The 20,775-nt window shown below is 44.9% G+C and overlaps 3 protein-coding genes across 4 annotated transcripts; 1 reads left to right on the top strand and 2 right to left on the bottom strand.

Annotated features, from left to right (window-relative positions):
• Nucleotides 1-1,931: 1,931 nt before the first annotated feature.
• NCBP2 (nuclear cap binding protein subunit 2) lies at nucleotides 1,932-9,655 on the bottom strand. 2 transcript variants are annotated; one of them, XM_069472750.1, is made up of 4 exons: nucleotides 9,541-9,655; nucleotides 6,488-6,527; nucleotides 3,886-4,007; nucleotides 1,932-3,471 (listed from the first exon to the last, which is right to left on the bottom strand). In XM_069472750.1, exons 1-4 carry the CDS (start codon nucleotides 9,613-9,615, stop codon nucleotides 3,400-3,402), a joined length of 309 nt encoding a protein of 102 aa, XP_069328851.1. In that variant the 5' UTR covers nucleotides 9,616-9,655; the 3' UTR covers nucleotides 1,932-3,399. The 2 variants fall into 2 exon arrangements, with proteins under 2 accessions (XP_069328851.1, XP_069328850.1); XM_069472749.1 differs by having other exon boundaries at nucleotides 3,886-4,024; nucleotides 6,346-6,527.
• Nucleotides 9,656-9,772: 117 nt separating this feature from the next.
• Nucleotides 9,773-10,567, top strand: NCBP2AS2 (NCBP2 antisense 2 (head to head)). Its single transcript, XM_069472751.1, has one exon. It carries the CDS (start codon nucleotides 9,843-9,845, stop codon nucleotides 10,140-10,142), a length of 300 nt encoding a protein of 99 aa, XP_069328852.1. The 5' UTR covers nucleotides 9,773-9,842; the 3' UTR covers nucleotides 10,143-10,567.
• Nucleotides 10,568-11,768: 1,201 nt separating this feature from the next.
• PIGZ (phosphatidylinositol glycan anchor biosynthesis class Z) lies at nucleotides 11,769-17,212 on the bottom strand. Its single transcript, XM_069472753.1, has 2 exons — nucleotides 17,002-17,212; nucleotides 11,769-13,783 (listed from the first exon to the last, which is right to left on the bottom strand). Exons 1-2 carry the CDS (start codon nucleotides 17,210-17,212, stop codon nucleotides 12,255-12,257), a joined length of 1,740 nt encoding a protein of 579 aa, XP_069328854.1. The 3' UTR covers nucleotides 11,769-12,254.
• Nucleotides 17,213-20,775: the final 3,563 nt, after the last annotated feature.

Here is a 20,775-nt window from a genome sequence, read left to right on the forward strand (position 1 = left end):
TTATCTAACTAAAAGCTACTTTTTTTTTTTTTTTTGAGACAGGGTCTCACTCTCTTCCCTGGGCTAGAGTGCAGTGGTATAATCATAGCTTACTGCAACCTCAAACTCCTGGGGACTACAGATGTGTTGCCACCATGCCTGGCTAACTTTCTATTTTTTTGTAGAGAGGGGGTCTCGCTCTTGCTCGGGCTGGTCTTGAATTCCTGGCCTCAAGCGATCCTCCTGCCTCAGCTCCCAAAGTGCTAGGATTTCAGGCGTGAGCCACCGTGCCCCGCCTAAAAGCTACTTTTGATGAGCTTTCCACAAGCTGCCCGGGTCCTCTCCATCAACAAACTTACCAGGCTGTGGTTGCTTCTTTCTAGCGGTCTTTCCTTTTTTTAAATCTATAGCAATGAATATAGATTTAATTCAACTTTTAAGTTAAGTTCTCTCAAGAATCATAGAGAATCAACTTTCAGTTAGCCTCTTAAGAAAGGGAAAAGAAGCAGTTGCTGCCAATAATCCCCAAAGCACATTTTTGCCTTTGTATTCTATTTTCTACTTAGCATTGAATATAAGTTAACATGGTCATCCTGAATTTATAGTTGGAACAAAACAATAACAGACCTAACCGGGACACAGCCAGCACTAGCCTAATCTGAGCTGCCCTTTTTCTTTGCAGTTGTGGTCCACTGCTTCCCTGGGTTAGAAGAAGAAATTGGGGTGTCTGGGTGGGTCAGACCCTTCAGGCAAGAAACAATGTATTAATAGTGTGAATTATATATATACTAATTACCTGCTCTGCTTAATTATGTTGAGAAACTGAATTAATCAGAAGTCATAAAGCACATACTTTGTTATGTGCTAGGCTTTGCCTCCTGGCCTATAGATAATTAAGACCTAGGGAATACCATCAGAGAAGTGCTAATGTTATTTGGGTGTTACAAAAGCAGACCTAGACAAGCTGTCCACTTAAATGGTACCTGTTGGTCAGAAAAAGAATTTATTTAAAGATTATGATCATGTAAAATTACAGTACTCAACCCTTCTAGCAAAATATTTTTTTTAAAAATAAACTAAATGCCTTTATAAACTTGTGTTCTCCTGTGTTGAATAAAGTATACTGTTTGAGTAGTAATCTTTCCCAGTGACATTCCAGTCATGACAAGACTGACTTAAGAACCGGGACCAGTGTACACCCTCACCAGCCTACCTTCACAGCAGTATTTATCCCATAGAATTTTCTACAATGATGGAAACATTCTATACTTTGATCCACTACGACAGCCAATAGCCATGGTTGTGGCTACTGATCATTAATATGTGTTTAGTTTAAGAAATTGAGTTTCAAGTTTGGCATGTTAGCTAATAATGTGTAGGGACAAGACAGTCTACGGATCCAGCCCAGCTAGATCTGACACCTAACCCACATATCATATTCCCTAATCTTAGTGTACATATCTGAACTTCTACTTTCTCTGGTTAAAGCGAGAAACATGTCAGATGCTGTTCCTGAGAGAAATAGCAAAAAGAAGGGTGCAATGGAAGGACTCATATTTAGTATCCCCAAGTCCACGAAACATAAAGTTGTCTTAATTCAAGCTCAATTTCCCTTCCCCGCCAATCATCCAGAGCATGTTTTCTGGAAAATGAACCTATTCTTCATCAATAGAGAAGTTTGCTTGATACATCTTTTATTCTTTTCACAAGAACAGCCAAGCTCTCTGTTCATATGAAGCCACAGCTAGTTGCAGCTATCAAAATGGATGCAAATCCTGCACATTATTCATAGATAATTCCCTCCCCCCCAAAACTCACTCACAGATAGATAGTCTAGAGTAAGGGAGTTCTAGAACATGTCCTTTTTAGGGTAGGAAAGAGGCAGAGACAATGATAAGTTGGTCCAACTTTATTAAAACCTCTTACAGAAGACACAGTTCAAATAATAAGTTTGTGGTTTTAAGGCCTGTAGAAATCTGAGTTATGTTTTACTACAAAAGCATATAAAATACATTAGTTCAAACTACAGTGTAAAAAGAAAATTTAAAAATGAACAGTGTATCCTCATAAAATGTTTGCAAATAATTTCTTTCTAAGCACTTACAACTAGTTACAGCTCTTTTAAAAATGCAGATAACCAGTTTGAATTCAATGAGAAAACCTACACTTACCATAACATGAAACGTGTTCGCACTGAGGTACTTCAGCCCCAACTTTCACAAACTACTGCAAGTTAGAAGATACTTTGTTGCTAAATGAAAAAAAATGCACATTTTTTCACATCAGGGAAAATTAGACTTAACAGTTTTAAATGAGCAATAGCTCACAACATTAGAAATCACCTCTTGCCTCACAAATGCAAAATAAATTCTCTAGACTCCCCTCTCTGTAGAGACTATCAGCTCCCTATCAAGGCTTGAACCTCAGTAAGCACAATTTGGGAATGAAAACACACTTGAATATGAGAATTAGCTAGACTAGACATCTCCTGCAGGAAGCTTCTGTGATTGTTTTTGTTAAGCATTCTCTCAATCTTCAAGTTCTTTAAAACCCACTCCATTCCCAAGATCAATGAAAATGAACAGAAGAAATCAGATGGCCCTGACAGCAGCCTTCATCATGTCAAGGCAATGTTTTAACTTGTGCCTCTGATACTTCATCCCATTTCTTACTGACAGTGTCTTCCCCACCTCTTGGAGTATTTGAGGTTCTCCATTTTACAGACCCTTGCTTTTTTTTTTTTTTAGCTTTAGGTATAACATTTACATTTTTTTGAAAAAATGTTTTTAGTAAATACTCTTCAAGTCCTGCACCTAATTTCCTGATATGTAAAGCACAGAAGCTTTAGACCCCTGGGACTAAGGCTTCCTTTTGCACCAACTATTAATATTTAGGAAGGCTCCTTGACGTCTGAGTTTTCCTTTAGCGATCAGAATTCATAAAAAACAAATTCAGTTGTCAAACACCTGTTACTAATTTAGAGCAAAGCTATACAACATAGCAAAACTCCATTTATTAAACTTTATCTCATGCAAACTTAAAAAAAAATAATTGCAGGCCCCAATATAGATCATGAACCTACTTAGACTCAAACATGGTAAAACAAATTTTTAAATTTTTCCAGTCTTCCTAAAAGAAGTGCAGATCAAATCTGTTGCCAAGGAACAGTTTTTGACCTGGTAACAGAAAATCATTCCGGTGACCTGACACATTGCCAAGATTCTAAGACTAGAATTAAAGGCATTCTTTTGGATTTTGTCCTTTAATAATTTTCAGAGGAAAACCATCAAGAGGCTTCCAGCTCAGCAGAGATATTGATCAAAGCTCTGTAAAAATGAGCTGGTTTGAAGTCCTTGGGTAAGGTTCAATAAATTCAACAGGCCAAAGGAGTGAGTTTTTCACTGATGGAGCTCTCACCACTCACTGGTTTTGCGCCAGTTTTCCATAGCCTCCTCTCCCAGCATCATAGTCTTGCCGATACTCATCTCGTACCTTAATTGAAAAGAACACAAAGATATAGAGAAGACTGGCCTAACAAATCTGCTTCCCACAAACATGTCAGATAAACAGTCTGCTAAATCTTTTCAGGTACCATAGGATTCAAGCAGGATGTACATTTCTAAACCTGTTTCAGTGTGTTTTGCTTTCATTCTAGACACTCCTACAGGTAGAAAATACCCAGCCCCTAGCAGAAGTTCAATAATGGTTCCTTGTAGAAATGTGCAGAATATACTGTTTCAAGGTTTAAACTAATTTACCAAAACCAATGGGTGGTTTTCAGATTTACTTCAAGCCAAGCTTACAGGCACAAAGTTATTTATAAAAGAGTAAATACAAATTGACAAAACACCTGTCATCACGACTGGAAAATCTCAGGCAAAGGCTGAGCCCAGAGATCCTACATACCTGGCCCCCAGATCGCCCACGTCCATACTGCCTGCCTTCCTTAAAGCCTGCATCCCAATCTGTGCGAATGATCCGGTCATCCAGACGAGTTCCATTTATGTACCGCATGGCATTTTCTGCATCTGCTCTTGAATAGTATCTTAAGTATAAGTATTAAGGAACACTAGCATTTCTCCGAATGTTTCGGAAATACAGGAAGCAACACATAAATGAACTTGAGTTGTTAGGATAAAGTACAGAAACTAATCCAACCAGACTGAGTTCAAAGATAATAGCTTGCACAGGCCTGTTTGAGGATGGTCCGGAAGCACTCTGGGAGTCAAACATGATACTTTTCCATGGCTACATTGATCATGATTTCCTGGATATTCCTGTTAATGATTCTTTGGTCTCACTGTCTCCATATTTTGGCTTGCAAAATATAAAATATGTTCAGTGTAGGTTTAGACCACAAACTGTATACTTCTTATCAAAGAAATAGTGACATCTAAATTGGGCACTATTCAAGAACTGTACTAAAAAGAGAAGGAGGTCACAGTGCATGTGGAATTGCCACTGCATTTCACTAGAAGGAAAGGCTCAAAGTATCACCCGGGTTAGTTTCCAAACCCATTTAAGCAGATCATAGGATGGTATTAATATTTTTAAAAATCTCTATAAGGAAAGATGATTATTAGCAGGGTTTGGGAAATGCTAATTTAGACTTTTTTCTTGTCTCTCATTACACAGGTAGGGAAATACTCGGTGAAATTCCAGTATCCAGAACCTAGACAATGCCCAGCACATAGTAGGCATGCAGTAATTTTATGCTGAATGAATAAAATGAATGCTAGATGGACAAACAGAAACACAAGCTGGTAATAGCAGCTTCTCTTTGGGCATTTGCCATTAGTGACTGTTAGTCTTTGACCTACAAACCAAATGCAAAAACACCCTCTCGTTCTCAGAGACTCATTATCTACTGGATGGATTTTCTTTGACTTGAATTTTCATTGTTCTCCCTGTCCCCTGTGAACTAGTTTATGCCACTGCTATCAGCAGCAAAAGCAAAACTTGGGCAACCTGCTCTGGTCCCTTGTGTCTGATAGGAGAATGGAAGAAGCTTGCTGAGCCCAGAAATCAGATACCAAAATCACAAGCGGAGAATAGATTCATAAGCAGGGCTTCTGGTTCAAGCTGGTTAAGAGTAAACACATTTCTACTTTCTTTCTCAAGGCCACATTAGAAAGTCAGGAAAGAAGCATATACACAAAGAATGGAAGAGGCTAGCGGTGGACCAGAGATTCAGTAAAAGCTTATGGAAGAGTGCTAATGGATGAAACAAAAGTTGCACATCGAAATATTCTTGAAGGAGATAACAATCTGCAGGAGGCTTTTAATTCAAAGTTGAGTAAGAAGGGAGGCTACAAGTATGGTTTAATTAAAGGTTTATCTGGGAAGACCCACAAGCAGGAAAGTGTATATCCTGGGCAAATAAAAATAAAACAATAGGGTTCTGAATGAACTGTCTGGAGGAACTCGCGTCTTTGATGCTAGCAGGCCAAAATAAAATCTCTCTTCATTCTGGCTTTTGAGAAACCCACACATCCCAAAGGCAAGACAGCAATTTGAGAAAGCAGCTCTGTCTGGCTCCAGTGAGTAAGCATTCTTTTCCTTAATTATTAATGGAAACACAGGGCTCATCAGACACTTGAGGAAAATTTACAACATAACTGCAACCAAAACGTAATTCAGGGTACAGAAAAAAAATTCAAAAGACACATTAGATCAGGTCTGGGGAATTTCTCAGAATATAAAATGACAAAAAAATAAAATATTAGTAAAAAGACCCAAAGGATAAATCCAGGAAGTACAATAGTTATAGTTTCCAGACAGATAATAAATCATTACAGGTAAATACAGTTTTGATTTTTACCTATAAAATCAATCCATATCTACATAATGAAATACTATACAGCCATTTTAAAAATAGACTTACACGTGCTAATATGGAACAATCTCTAAGATAGGTTAAAAAAAAATATCACAGACAGTATGCTACCACACAGCCACAGGACTATTTTTGGAAAGACACCCAAGAAGTTTGTAACTGACTAACTCTGGGGAAGGGAATTGGGGATTTAGAATGGTATGGGGAATTCATTTTCACCATACCCTTTAGACTTTTTTCTAACACCATGGGCATGTATTCTTGAACAATTGGTTTTTTTTGTTTGTTTGTTTTAAAGCATCAACCATAAACAAAGCACAGATTTCAGAACAGAATGTATAGATTACCAGTTTTCACATTACAAGAGTGTAGGCACATTGGACAGAAGGTAGGCAGTAGATGAAGGAAGAAGTAGAAGTGTAGGGATGCCAATAACCTATCTTCATTTTTTTTTTTTTTTTAAACAGGCAACCAATCTCTCTCAGCTCTAGCCTGGTTCAACAGCTACATTAGACACACCAGAAGGATACTCCACAAAACAGAATCCACATGCTGTTTTTTTCATTTTGTCCAGACCCATGATGATTTTCTTTATGTCACCGCTTTTGCTGAAGAGTTCATAGATTTGTTCTTCAGTTGTGTAAAAGGAAAGATTTCCAACATACAATGTACAGCTTTTCTTTAGTAATTTTTCCTGTTCTTCATTGTCACCCTAGAATTTCAAATAGAGACAAAGTTAAGCGATACAACTTAAGAAGAGCCTTACTTAAATAACATTTCTAAGTATCGCAAAATGTTCATTGATTCTGATTTGGAAATCAAATCTGCATCCCAATCCCCCACAAATCCCTTGCCAAAAAAGACAAAAAGGTTGTTCATATTCTATAAAGCACTTATGCAAGGTCCAGACTGCTCTTAGTAGAGGGACAGGGCTCAAAAGTTATACTGCATGCAACAGTATAACTTCCAGTATAACTTCTACACCAAACTGCCACATAAGTGGCACACCCTTTCCCTGCACACGCTGTATCCTCAACACTGGATCCTTCTCAGTGGCCCAAGTTTAAGTTCCTGACCTTGACCTAATATATTAGAGTTCTTTTATTCTCTGTAGTGAAAAATGGATTTTCAGAGAGAGTTTTCCTTGTAATACTCCCATAGAGACCATTCAAAGCAATAACTGCTTAGATGATTTACATGCTCATATATTTTCCTCTTGAGTTTAGGAGAAAATGTAGTGATCACTAAAACACAAAAGATCTCACTTTCCTAATGGGTTTCCTAATTTGGAAGACAGGATGGAGCCAGAGACAGGAATATAACTGGGCCGCAGCCAACACACCTGATAATCCCTGGGGACAAGCTGGCTTATCATGGGCTAGACATAGTATTTGAGAAACCTTCACAAAAACCAGTATAGCTGTCCCTAGACCTAATCTCCACATGAGGGAGGACAAATGTGATTAAGTAGAAGGCCTACCAGATGGCCTGTTCTCAGGCCCTTCTGCCCCAGGTTAGGGCTCTGACATTAACCATACTGTGGTATTCCAACCTGCAGAGGAGATCCATACTCAGCCCCCACGAGCACTTTTCCAAGAGTCCTTCCTTTGTCATTTACTATTCCATATGTAATGCTGTTATAGTTTCCTTCACTCTGAGAATATGACTTTGCATTATTCGTCTGACTGCTTTGTAGCGCAGTATTCACAGTAATAGGTCTCATGTCATCACATTCAGTGGTAGATTATAGAAATAGGGAAAACTTCTAAACTCACATGAAAAGGAAACCAAAATGAATTATGGTACATATAAAAGTGTAAAACTATGCAGCCCCTAGAAAAATGTACACCTGCATGCAGTGATATGAAACATCTCCAAGATGGTGTGCAAAGTGAAAAAAGCAAGGTACAGAACAGTATTGACGGGTATGCTCCAAATTATATTTTTTAAAAGTATGAACATACACAGACACCACACACAAGAAACTGGCAAGTATGTCTGCCTCTGGGGGGAATCAAGGGAATGCAGGTCAAAGACTTACATGTGTACGGTCTTATTTAATTCTCAGAACAACTGTATGAGGTAGGTCCTAATTTATCCCCATTTTACATATTAGGAAAGACAGTTAAGTAACATGTCTAAGGTCACACAACTACTCAGTAGTTGTGGCTGAAATTTCTTACTCCCAATCCCATACTGCCTTTAAAAATCCACAGGACAACAGTCATTTTATGTTAAAAACAGGTTTTCAGAACTTTGGAATGAGGCAGAAAAAGTTGTAAAATTAGGGACAGGAGGCATTTTCTTTCTTTTCTCACACATATAAGTAATGTCCAAACAAACAGCCTACAGCTTAAGACATTGTGGTGTAAGGTACTTAAGGTATGGTATTAATATGGAGCCCATTCAGGGAACACTAGAAATTCTGCATGACAGTATCATCTTACTATCTAAATAAAGATATAGGCTTTAGACTGCAGAAACGAATACAGAAGCTGAATTCTTCCACAGTTTTTATCTTGCAAGATGCCTTAAATTCAAGCTGGTTATGATGTGGAACTAACTGTCTGAGGTACTGAGAACTGTAAAAGTGGTGTAAGTGAAAACCATGCTTAGCGTTTAAACGTTTAAAAACTGTTGATTGAGTGAATGAATTTAAGAGCTTCCTGAATTTGGCTTCAAACAAAATTTCTTTTTCCCTACCCTACTAACACACTTTTCACATTCTCCACGACCACCCTCTCCTACACGTGCCCCCTCATTTTCCAGTCACAAGCGGATTTTCCCCATTTTCTGAACCTTCACAGCCCCTCCCTTTCCACTCATTTCTGCATTAGATTTTGATTACCTGCCTCCATTTACAATCCCTACTAAAGGGTTATGAGCCCTTACGGTGCACAAACTGTCTTCCCTCTCCCGCTAGGGCTTAGCAGAAGGCTTTGGCTACAGCACTCAATAAACGTTCACTAAATAACTGGGCTAATGAGTGCCCCACCTTATCCCACCCCCACCTTTGCTGATATTAAAAAGCCCACCTTAAATATCTGCAGCGTTACCCCTTTCCGCAAAATACACTGTGACATAGCCTAGACTAAAATTTCCCTCTTCTGAAATCCAGCAATTCTTTGACCTTGATATCCAAACACCTTCAATATGCTTAGCTTGGCTGGTCCACCTCCCTACTCCGTGGCCTCACCGACAGCGGAGTCAGGACTTAACTCTGCCTCTCGTAACCACCGCGCAGAACTTCGTAGTACCATCCACCAGAGAAGGAAAGGACCTGAATCGCCTAACGGCACTGTTAGGCTGATTAAGGAAAAAAAGCCCCTGTATCTGGGTCAAGAAGGCACCTCACCTCCACTTATTCCAGGAGTGAAAAAGACACCCTTCCCCTCATCACATAGTCACTCTGCCGAGGCAAAGCCCATGAAAACGGGAGCCACCACTACTACCGCCGCTCAAACCTCTCTGCATTGGCCAAGTACAGAGAGCGGCTGCCAGGGAATGCAAAAGCAAGCCTCAAATTTCCTTTCTTCAAGAGAAAATGGCTTCAGTGATATCCAAACGCCCTTCCAGCATCCATTTCCTGCCTCCCCAGCAGGCACTGGGGCCCCACCTGGCGATTGGGGACACAAGCAGAATGGGATACGACACAAAGAAAAATGCAAACGTTTCTCAGCGTTCTAGCCCAGGGCCTTCCCCTCTCGCGGCCCGGCTTCCCTCACCCGGAAGTGCTGGTCCCGGTACTGGCTCAGCTCCACGTAGGAGTCGCTGCGCAGCGCCTTCAGGCCACCCGACATAGTGCAGAGAGGTGGACAAGGACACGGCGACTGGAGGAACAACGAGGTAGCGTCGGCGGAAGCGGAAACGCGCGGAGGCGGCTGCCGAAAGTGGGACTCCTCTTGCCCAATCCGAGCGCGGCAGTGTCGTCATCAGGCGGCGCGGGCGCAGACGTGGTCCGCTGTGCAGGGTCGTCGACCGGAAGGTGAGAGCGGCGTGCTCCCGGTTCCGGGGCGCTCGGACGAAGATGGTTCTCCGGCGGCTGCTGGCAGCCCTGCTGCACAGCCCGCAGCTGGTGGAGCGTCTGTCCGAGTCGCGGCCCGTCCGACGTGCGGCGCAGCTCACCGCCTTCGCACTGCTGCAGGCCCAGCTACGCGGCCAGGACGCGGCCCGCCGCCTGCGGGGCCTCGCGGCCGGGCCCGCGGAATCCCTGAGCCGCCGGGCTGAGAGATTCAAAGACACCTTCACCCAGGAGCTACGCCGCGGCCTCAGGGACCGGCCGGGGTCCCCACCAGGTAGCCAGAGGGGCCCGGGTGCGAACACTTAACCAACCCCTGGCGGGGCCGAGGTCTGGGCTCTACAGCGGCCTCGGCGTTAAGGAATCATCCTGGGCAGTGTGGACGGCTTCGAATCCCGACTCAGATTGGGAGTCCGTGAACGACCCGCGCATAAGAACCTAGGCCAAACCGACATCCGGGTTGAAGTCCTGTGATTGAACGGGGCATGGTGTGGAGAAAGACCCCGAAGCCTGCAGAGTGAAAGGTAGGCTGGGCCCGGACTCAACACGTACAGAGAGCCACAGAACGAACCACAGCCAGAAAGAGAGCCTTCCCTCAGCAGATGGGACTAAAACTCTCCATGGATGCTGCTGCATCTGCGCTGCTATAACAGGACACTTAATTTCAGGGAAGATCATGGATGGAGAGACAACCTTGCAGCTGCCCAAATCCTCTAATTAAATGTGTGAGCTAATAGGCATGAGTGTGGTACTTTTTAGACAAGATGGATCCTGGGGGCTCTAGGCCCATGGTAATAATAGTTGACATATATTGAATGGTTATTCTCTGCTGGCACTTACTAATTGCATGGCACTTACTAATTGCACTCTATGTAGACCCTCTCACTTACAACCACATTCATATGAGGAATTGAAAGCTACTTCTTAAGTTGCCCAAAGCCTTACAGAGTGGGATGTGAGCAGAGTCATTTGACTTCAGGGCCGAAGTCCTTAATCACAACTCTCTGCAGCATTTACCCTGACCCTCAATGCCTGTCTTCCCCCACCACCACCCCTAGGCATTAAGACTACTGCATACCATGAAACAAGCTACTTCCGTTCCTGTTCCCCATTTTAGAGGGCCTAGGATACAAACGAATATTTGTGCATCTAATGCACCCTTGATTTAAAAGCCTGTTGTATACAGAAATGCCCTGTCATTTGAGGCCCCTAGCTAAATTTCTGATCATTTCTAATTAGGCTACAAAGTTAATCATGCAATCTAGGAAGCTTGAAGCCATAGGAAAAGCTTTTAGGCTGGTAACCAGATATTGACTGAGCATTGTTCTCTTTTCCCACTGGGGTGGGATGCGAGGGCCTAAGACCCACAGCATTGATGAGAAGATAGAACATCCGGCCTCCCTAATCACAGAGAATTATTTTATTTTATTTATTTATTTTTTGAGTTAACAGTCTCACTCTGTTGCCTGGGCAAGAGTGCTGTGGCCTCAGCCCAGCTCACAGCAACCTCAGACTCCTGGGCTCAAGCAATCCTCCTGCCTCAGCCTCCAGAGTAGCTGGGACTACAGGCATGTGCCACCGTGCCCGGCTAATTTTTTTTATATGTTTTTAGTTGTCCAGCTAATTTCTTTCTATTTTTTTAGTAGAGACGGAGTCTCGCTCTTGCTCAGGCTGATCTCAAACTCCTGAGCTCAAATGATCTGCCCGCCTCGGCCTCCCAGAGTGCTAGGATTACAGGCGTGAGCCACCGCGCCCGGCTCAGAGAGAATGATTCTTAAAGGCAAGGTGCAAGAAAGGCTGGAGAGTTTCCCACTGTCTGTCAGGAACAGGAGTAGAAGAGCGTGGGGAGAAAATCTCCAGAATGATTTGTGTGGGCAATAACCAGACACTGACAGCAGGCACCAAACTGCCATTAACTACAACGGCACAGGGGACATCTGAACCACCTATTCTCCGTACTTTACCACACAGCGTTGCATGTATTTGGAAAGCCAGATTGGCCTTAGGGAGCCAAAGGGTTGTCATGACAGCAAGAAGTAAGGCACCAGGGAAAGTTTGGGAGAGGTCATTCAGGAATGTCATTAGCATTTCCTTGTCTTTTTTCACAACCAAGTGCTGTTATATATTTAAAACACCGCAGTGGCTGGAAGGAATAGGGAAGGAACAGACATCAGTTGCCATTGGCTACACCAGGCTTTGGGGACCTTGGCATCAGGACTGTGACGGGTCAGATCTTTAGTCTCTGAGGGAAGAGTGCCAGCTCACCCAGAAGGCAGAACAGCCAATGACTGTGCCCAGGAAAGGCCACAGTGGGAATCCTGAAGGCAAGCCAGAGCCCTGTCCCAGCCCAGCTACCCGTGTAGAAGGTGGAGTGGCACCTTCTGTGGCTAAATCTTGGGCAGTGGCTGGTCCGTCATACTGTCAGGTTTCAGCCCCAACCTCCATGATGTGAAGACTGAGGTGGTCCCTCCAAGCCCCACTCAGCAGGGAGGACAGGGCTGGGGGGTCCTCCAGGGTCAAATGGGGAAACATGAGTGTCTCATTCTTGAGGTGGAAGCTGCACCTTTCCACAGCACGCCTGGTGGTGCCAGGAGTCACCACAAAGAGGCGGCAGAGCCACGGCCCACCAGCCACTTGGCAGGCTGGTTGTCTAGTGAAGCTTTTCAGGGCTTGGCACAGGACCCAGTCCTCAGTCCCACCCATGTCCACCACCTCCACAGGTGACCCCAGGCCTGGGAGGTGGAGGAGGTGCCGGGGGGGCATGTAGGTGTGGGTGAAGAGGAGTGTGTAGTGGGTAGGCGTGCTTGGGAGCACAGGTGTGTGGACCACCCGCTCTAGGTACTCCAGGCCTGGCAGCAGGCCCCCCTGGTGCAGGCAGCCGAAGAATAAGGCACCTAGGACATTGAAGAGAAACAGGGTGCCCTTCCAGGGCACAGGGTGGGTCTGTGGGCTGCAAAGCAGGACTATGGGGACGAGGAGGGGGATTAAGAACCGAGCCTCCTGGTGGCTAAAGGCAGACAGCAAGGCCAGGGGCATGAAGTAGAGGAGAAGGAGGTAAGACCTGGGGCTGGACAGCAGGCTCCAGGCACCCGGCGCCCTCCGGAAGCCCATGCGTGCAAAGGCCTGGAGGCAGACTCGGAGCTGTTGCCACGCAGCCTGCAAGGCCTGAGCATGCAGCACCCCAAAAAGCAGAAAGCCATTGACTGCCAGGTGAGTGAGCCGCGCATGTGTGCCATGCCGTGCCAGGTTTTGGGGATCGAGGTTGTAGTGTAAGAAGTTGATGGGGGTGAGAACAAGGGAACCGGACCTAGAGGGGCTGGAGAAGTACCAGCTGTCCGTGGCCACAAACACCACTGCTGCAAAGGCCGCCCCCGGGAGAAGTGACAAGGCTTCTCGGGCCAGGGACTTGAAACCAAGGTTTGTGGTTCCACGAGTGCCCCAGAGGAAGAGGGGGACCAGAGCAAAGGCCAGAAAGGTGGGGCGGTTGAAGAAGCCAGCAGCCACGATGCCCCCAAGAAGCCAGCTGTGCCACCATGGCCCTGGAGCAGACTTATTTGGTGTGGGGCTCCGTATTACACGGGGGGACACCAGCACCAGCAGCCACGAGAAGAGCAGTCCCTCGATGTTGTTGGAGAAAGTCCTTGTGTAGAAGACCAGGGTGACGTAGGAACCAGACAGCAGGACCAGGGCGCTCCAGCGGTTTGCCCCCCACAGTGGGGCCAGGTGGTACACAGCTGCATCCAGGGCAAAGGAGAAGGCAGTGACGAGGAGCCGGGGCCCCACCAGCAACGTGTAGCCGCTCACCAGGCCAGGCCACAGCCCCAGTTCTTCCCAGAGCCTGAGCAGCCAGAAGGTAGAGCCAGAGGTCAGCAGAGGGAAGACCACCGTGCGGCAGGAGTTGCTGGGGTAAAACTCCCAGGGCCGGGCAGCCTGCACACCCAGGATGTCCTCTGCAGAGAGAGAGGCAGGGGTGAGCCAGTTCCCAGCTCAGGGGTGAGATGGGCAAAATTCTAGGATGGCACCCAAGATTTCCCACCCCTAGTATGCACACCGTGCGTAATCCCTGGGCCTGGGCACAGGATGGATTTTACTCCTGTGATTAGGTTGTGTTGTATGGGAGCCTCACTGTAAAAAGGGGAGATAGTTGCGTGGGCTGACCTGGTAACAGCAGCCCTTTAAAAGCAGAGTTTCCTCCAGCTGAATGCAGAAGAGGCTGGCAGAGAGGTTCAAAGCATAAGGATCTGGTGTGCCACTGCTGGCTTAAAGATGGAAGGGGCTACTGGCTAGCAACATGGGTGGTCTGTAGAAGCTGAGAGCAAGAAAACTCGGACCACAGTCTCATAGCTAAAAGGAACTAAATTCTGCTAGATTTAGAGAGCTTCCAGAAAAAATCTCAGCCTGGTCCAGACCTTGATTTCAACCTTGTGATACCCCGAGCAGAGAGCCCATGCGGGACTTCCGATCTTCAGAACTGTGAACTCACACGAATGGGTGCGGTTTTAAGCTGCCGGGTTTGTAATGTTATGCAGCAATAGAAACAAACAGGGGAGCTCAAGGTGAGGCCCCACCTTGTGAAGGGGGCAGAAGGAACATGCCTGAGAGATGGGGTGACAGTGAACCCTGGAAAAGGGTTGTGGGGAGGAGTGAGGGAGGCTTTCTTCCTCTTCTCAGAGTTCCAAGATCTCACGAGTCAGTGAGAAACCCGTCTCTGTGATTGTTCTCTGGGAGAGGGGACGCGGGAATGGGGGGAGGGATGAGCCATCAGGATTATGGTCAAAGCGATTTAATTTTGTGTATGATACTTAAATTTTTTATAAGAAGAATATATCCAAGTAGTACTTATATCATTAAAAAATAAGTCAGGCCGGGCGCGGTGGCTCACGCCTGTAATCCTAGCACTCTGGGAGGCCGAGGTGGGCGGATCGTTTGAGCTCAGGAGTTCGAGACCAGCCTGAGCAAGAGCGAGACCCTGTCTCTACTAAAAATAGAAAGAAATTATATGGACAGCTAAAAATATATATATATAGAAAAAAAATTAGCCGGGCATGGTGGTGCATGCCTGTAGTCCCAGCTACTCGGGAGGCTGAGACAGGAGGATTGCTTGAGCTCAGGAGTTTGAGGTTGCTGTGAGCTAGGCTGACGCCACGGCACTCACTCTAGCCTGGGTAACAGAGCGAGACTCTGTCTCAAAAAAAAAAAAAAATAAGTCAGGTGTGGTGGTTCTTGCCTGTGGTCCCAGCTACTCAGAAGGCTGAGGCGGGAAGATCGCTTGAACCCAGGAGCTTGAGACCAGCCTGGGCAATATAGTGAGATCTCATCTCCAAAAGAATAAAATAAATAATTTAAAAAGTTAAAAAAAAAAAAAAAAAAAAACTTGTTGCCTGGTGTGTGACCCTGTGCCCTGATGCCCCAAAGCTCTGAGGGGTGAGGGTGATGTCAAACTCTTAATTTCTGCAACTCCACTCCAACCCCCGTTGTTCATGCTTGATAACCTTGCTGGTTTTGTAAAGCTGCTTATGTGGCCTGGGGGTCATTCAGGCTCTTTGCTTCTGCTGCCTAATCCTCCAGCACTTTATGTATCTGTGTCAGACGGTGAAAGGGAAACAGCAAATCCAGGATCAGATCAATCTGGCTGCTCTTCACTGGCTCAGGTTTTGGTTATTATTATTATTATTTTAGAGACAAGGTCTTGCTTTGTTGCCCAGCCTGGAGTGCAGTGGCATGATCATAGCTCACTACAGCCTCAAACGTCCTGGGATGAAAAGATTCTCCCACCTCAGCCTCCAGAATACCTGGGATTACAGGTGCGCACCACCATGCCTGGCTAATTTTTTTTTTTAGACAGAGTCTCTGTTGCCCAGGCTAGAGTGCCGTGGCGTCAGCCTAGCTCACAGCAACCTCAAACTCCTGGGCTCAAGTGATCCTACTGCCTCAGCCTCCTGAGTAGCTGGGACTATAAGCATGCACCATCATGCCCGGCTGATTTTTTCTATATATATTTTTAGTTGTCCAGCTAATTTCTTTCTATTTTTAGTAGAGACGGGGTCTCACTCTTACTCAGGCTGGTCTCGAACTCCTGAGCGCAAATGATCCACCCACCTCGGCCTCCCAGAGTGGTAGGATTATAGGCATGAGCCACCTCGCCTGCCCGCCCGGCTAATTTTTTAAACAATTTTTTTAGAGACAGAGTCTTGCTGTGTTGCCCAGGTTGGTCTGAAACTCCTGGCCTCAAACGATCCTTCTACCTCAGCCTCCCAAAGTGCTGGGATTACAGGCATGAGCCACTGTGCCCAGTCTGGCTCAGGCTTAAAAAAAAAAAAAAGTATGGGAAAGAAGACTGAAACTTTCAACTTCAAAACAAATCCACTTATTGAGCAAAGATAGCTGGATTTCTCCCCATTATCTATTTATCTATATCCCCCTTCTTCCTTAGTCTTTTTAGCTGGACACTTGGTCAGATAGAAAGACTACATTTCCCAGCTTTCTTTGCAGCTAGGTGTGGTCATATGATACATTCTCACCAGTGGGATGAAAATGTGCAAAAAGTATGTGACTTTCAAATTTCAACTTAATGAGAGTAAGCATGCCCATTTCCTCTGTTCACTGGAAAGATGGTTTTTAGACTTGATGGCTGGAGCTCAAGCAGCCATCTTGAACCATGAGGAAGAAGCCACAAGCCCACAGCATCTGAAAAGCCTCAAGCCCCTGGCAACCATCCTCATGATGTGTCATATACCACCTAGCAGATAAGTTCTGACAAGTAGGCATCCTAGGTCTGTGTTCCCTCACCCCTCACTTGCAGCTACAGAAGAAACATTTCATTATCTCAGCTCACAGCCCTGTGTAAGCTTCCCCAACCACTGGGGAAGCCCAACTCTGAAACTGTTCCACTGAGAAGTCCAACATAGCTTTCATTCTAAATGACCTGTGCTGTTGGTCCAAGAAGAAAAACATCAAAGAGGTAGGTTATTAGCATCATTCTGAAGGTCAGGAAGGAGATGTGAAGTCCCCACTTCTAAGTTCTTATCCCAGAGAGGCTGCTGTTACTTTGCTTGTGGATTTACTGCTCATCTGCACAGACATGCTTCTCCCTCTCCATGAAATATCCAGTCAGTGCCTTAGCCAAAGTCTGCTGCAATTTATCTTAATCCCACATGGGGAGCTTTACCTGCCATGACCTCAGGTGACTGGAAGAACTCATCCGGGTGCACGTAGCCTGTCTGCGGAAGGAGACACCACAGCACGCGGAGCAGGCTGAGGCTGCCCCAAAGCACCCTGGCTGCCATCTTCCGGTCAAATTGTTGCCAAAACACTGGGCCAAGAGCCTGGAATGACTTCCCAACTGCTACAGATGCTACTCTGGATCCACAGATCTGCATCTGTTGAGGATAACATTTGTTAGCTATCATAATGTAAATTATAATATGTTCAACTATCTGAACAAACTCAAAATGGATCGACATTTAATGAAAGTGATGATGATAATAATAATAGCTACTTTTTATTAAATGTCTGCTAAGTACCAGGCACGTTATATGCAGGTCTCATTTAATCCTTTCCACAATCTGGGGACTTACTATCCCCATTTTACAGATGGGGAAACTGAGGCATCTGTTGATTTGCTAAGAGTCTGTACAACTTTCACATATGCTGGAACCCGCCTTTTGGAAGGTGATGGGGACTTAGGTAACTCCCCACGATGAGAATTCTGACTCGAGAATCTGAGCCCATTGCATGCAGGAGTAACATCTCTGGTCAACAGGAGGACAAGTTTGACAGCCTGCTTGTCACTCCTCCAGAAATACTGACTTCCTGACCTTCGTATTGTAAACCCTGATCTTGCATAGTTATTGCTCTCAGGTGTAATGTCATAAAGGCATCAAGACCAGACATCTTGTTAACAAGATTAAGTAAAGCAACAGAACAGAACCTGGCAGATGGTGGCAGGGAGCTTCTGGATGCTCATTAAAACCTCACAGAGCTTGAAAGTTATTAATACGTTTTGCAGTCTCTGCTCGAACTTTCTAACTGAATTGTATTTTGCCAGGGCCAGTGAATATCCTGGCTTTTATTTTTATTTATTTATTTTTTTAGACAGAGTCTCACTCTGTTGCCCAGGCTAGAGTGCCATGGTGTCAGCCTAGCTCACAGCAACCTCAAACTCCTCGGCTCAAGCAATCCTCTTGCCTCAGCCTCCCGCGTAGCTGGGACTACAGGCTTGTACCACCATGCCTGGCTAATTTTTTTCTGTATATATTTTTAGTTGTCTATATAATTTCTTTCTATTTCTAATATAGATGGGGGTCTCGCTCTTGCTCAGGCTGGTCTCGAACTCCTGAGCTCAAACGATCCACCTACCTCAGCCTCCCAGAGTGCTAGGATTACAGGCATGAGCCACTGCGCCCGGCCTATCCTGGCTTTTAGAGTAGAGTTTTCAGATAGAAGGTGAGGCCAACAATGTATACATATGTCAAAACATCACCTTGTACCCCATAAATATATGCAATTATTATTTATCAAGTAAAAGTTAAAATTAAAAAATGATAAGGTCAAACAGTGCCGGAATGCAAAGGGTCAAATCAGAATAGTTTTCCTCATCAACAGCCAATATGATACTGCAAGATGGGGGTGGTTGGGGAGGGGGGCACGGTATCCATCACAGAGCACAAACTTCGGAGTCCTGCAGGCCTGGTTCAAATCTGGAGTCTGCCATTATTGGCTGCGTTACCTTGGGCAAGTTGCTTATATCCCTAAACCTCGGGTTCCTCATTGTGAAGTCAGATGATAGTATCAACCTCCTAGGGTTGAGGACGATTTAGAGAGTGATGCATGGCACTTAGTACACAGAGCTCGCACACCTAAGTGATCAATGCAGAGTCATTCTTACTATTAATACTTTCACTTAAGGCACAAATAATAAAATCCAGGCTACCCCAGACACACTAGGAGATACTCAAAATCAGCACTTCTACTGGCCACAAAAATAAACAGGATTTGATTTAATCCAATTGTCAAGATAAGTTTATGCATATGTTTGAAGCTTTTCTCTAAGTACAGAACTTATACTACATGATTAAGATTAAAGAATAAAATACCAAATTCATCATACCTGATTGAGAAGCCCGGGTTGCCCTGCACTGATGTGAGCGGTTACAGAACACAGCCTGGATCCTGGTCTGCTGTTTTGCCTCTGCAGCAAAGGAAGAAATTCAACAAGAGGACACCAGGATGTATTCCCCCTTTCCCAGGTGACAGTGCTCAGAATTTCCCCTGAGATCTGCATCCTTTGCTCCCTGTCACCAATGTTCAGCCATGTGGCTTGGGATTTGATCCATTCCCAAATCCAAGTATGGTCTCTGAATGGTTTAAGCCAAATAGCTTTCCCATCCCACTGATCACACTAATTGTCTCAGGGTGGGGTACATGACTCACACTGGTCCAATCGGAGAAGCTAGGGACAGTGCTGGCAAAGGCGGGTCACGCCCTTGCTCAGGGTCTCCAGCTCCATCGGAGGCTGCCTGCCATACACCCGCATTCTGACTTTCAGGACCTCATTCCTTCGCAAGTCAGTACCCACACGTTAACATAGACACCCTGGAAGGCTGGGAATTCATTTGGTGTTGTCATTCAGTTGCAGGATGAGATTTGGTTTTCAGGATGAGATGGGGTCTGGTTTTTAGCAAGCTCAGCCCTCAAGTTTCAGAAGATAAGTTCTAACTTCTCAGGACAGGCAAAGAAGCATTTTGTGATCTAAGCCAAGAACTTGAAGCCCTGAGCTCATTTTTTCCTTTTCTTACTTTGTTCACGTTGAGGAGCAACCAGCCAGTCTCATCCTACTCATTAATTTGACTAAAATGTTCCAAGGTGTCATACAGATGGTTACCCAGAACATTGCCCGGAGTAGCCAATGGCAATATTTTGTGCACCTCTAATGCCACATCACGCCATGGACTACCAGTGTTCTCTTTACCACTGGAAATAGAGTTATTTGTGCCTTTATTCCTTTTTTTTTTTTTTTTTCTTTGAGACAGAGTCTCACTCTGTTGCCCGGGCTAGAGTGCCATGGTGTCAGCCTAGCTCACAGCAACCTCAAACTCCTGGGCTCAAGCGATCCTTCTGCCTCAACCTCCCGAGTAACTGGGACTACAGGCATGCACCACCACACCTGGCTAATTTTTTCTATATATATTTTTAGTTGTCCATATAATTTCTTTCTATTTTTAGTAGAGACGGGGTCTCGCTCTTGCTCAGGCTGATCTTGAACTCCAAAGCTCAAATGATCCACCTGCCTTGGCCTCCCAGAGTGCTAGGATTACAGGCGTGAGCCACCGTGCCCGGCCCATTTGTGCCTTTAAATCTAGTCAAACTAGAGAACCAATTCCAGAAAACCAAGACCCTATTCAGAAAACTCATCCTTAAAATCCAGTTCCTCTCTAGAACCACTTTCAGTTCCCAAATCTGTTATATATCAAGGTTCCACCAGAGAAAGAGAACTAGTAGGAGATATATAATAAGATTTATTGCAAGGAATTAGCTTGTGCGTTGGGGGGCAGGGTGCTGACGAGTCTGCAATCTGTAGGGCAAGCGATCAGGAAGGGCTGGCTGTGGCGCTTGTGCAGGCGCTCAAGCTGTGTAGTATCTTCGTATCCAGAGAAGCCTCAGCTCTGCTCTTCAGACTTTTTAACTGATTACATCTGGCCCATACAGATTATGTAGGATAATCTCCCTTAAAGTCAATTGATTATGTACTTTCATGACTTCTGCAAAATACCTTCACAGCAATCCTTCGATTAGTGTTTATTAAATATGGGGACTATAGCCTAGTCAAGTTGACAGAAGAAACTGACCATCACACCCTAAATAATTCCGTGTTTGTAACTGTGTCTGAATTTTAGATGGATCAATGGAATAATTCTTTATGTAACTCATCAAGGACTTGCTT

The sequence above is a fragment of the Eulemur rufifrons genome, chromosome 7 (assembly GCF_041146395.1).
Source record: "Eulemur rufifrons isolate Redbay chromosome 7, OSU_ERuf_1, whole genome shotgun sequence".
Lineage (NCBI taxonomy): Eukaryota > Metazoa > Chordata > Mammalia > Primates > Lemuridae > Eulemur > Eulemur rufifrons.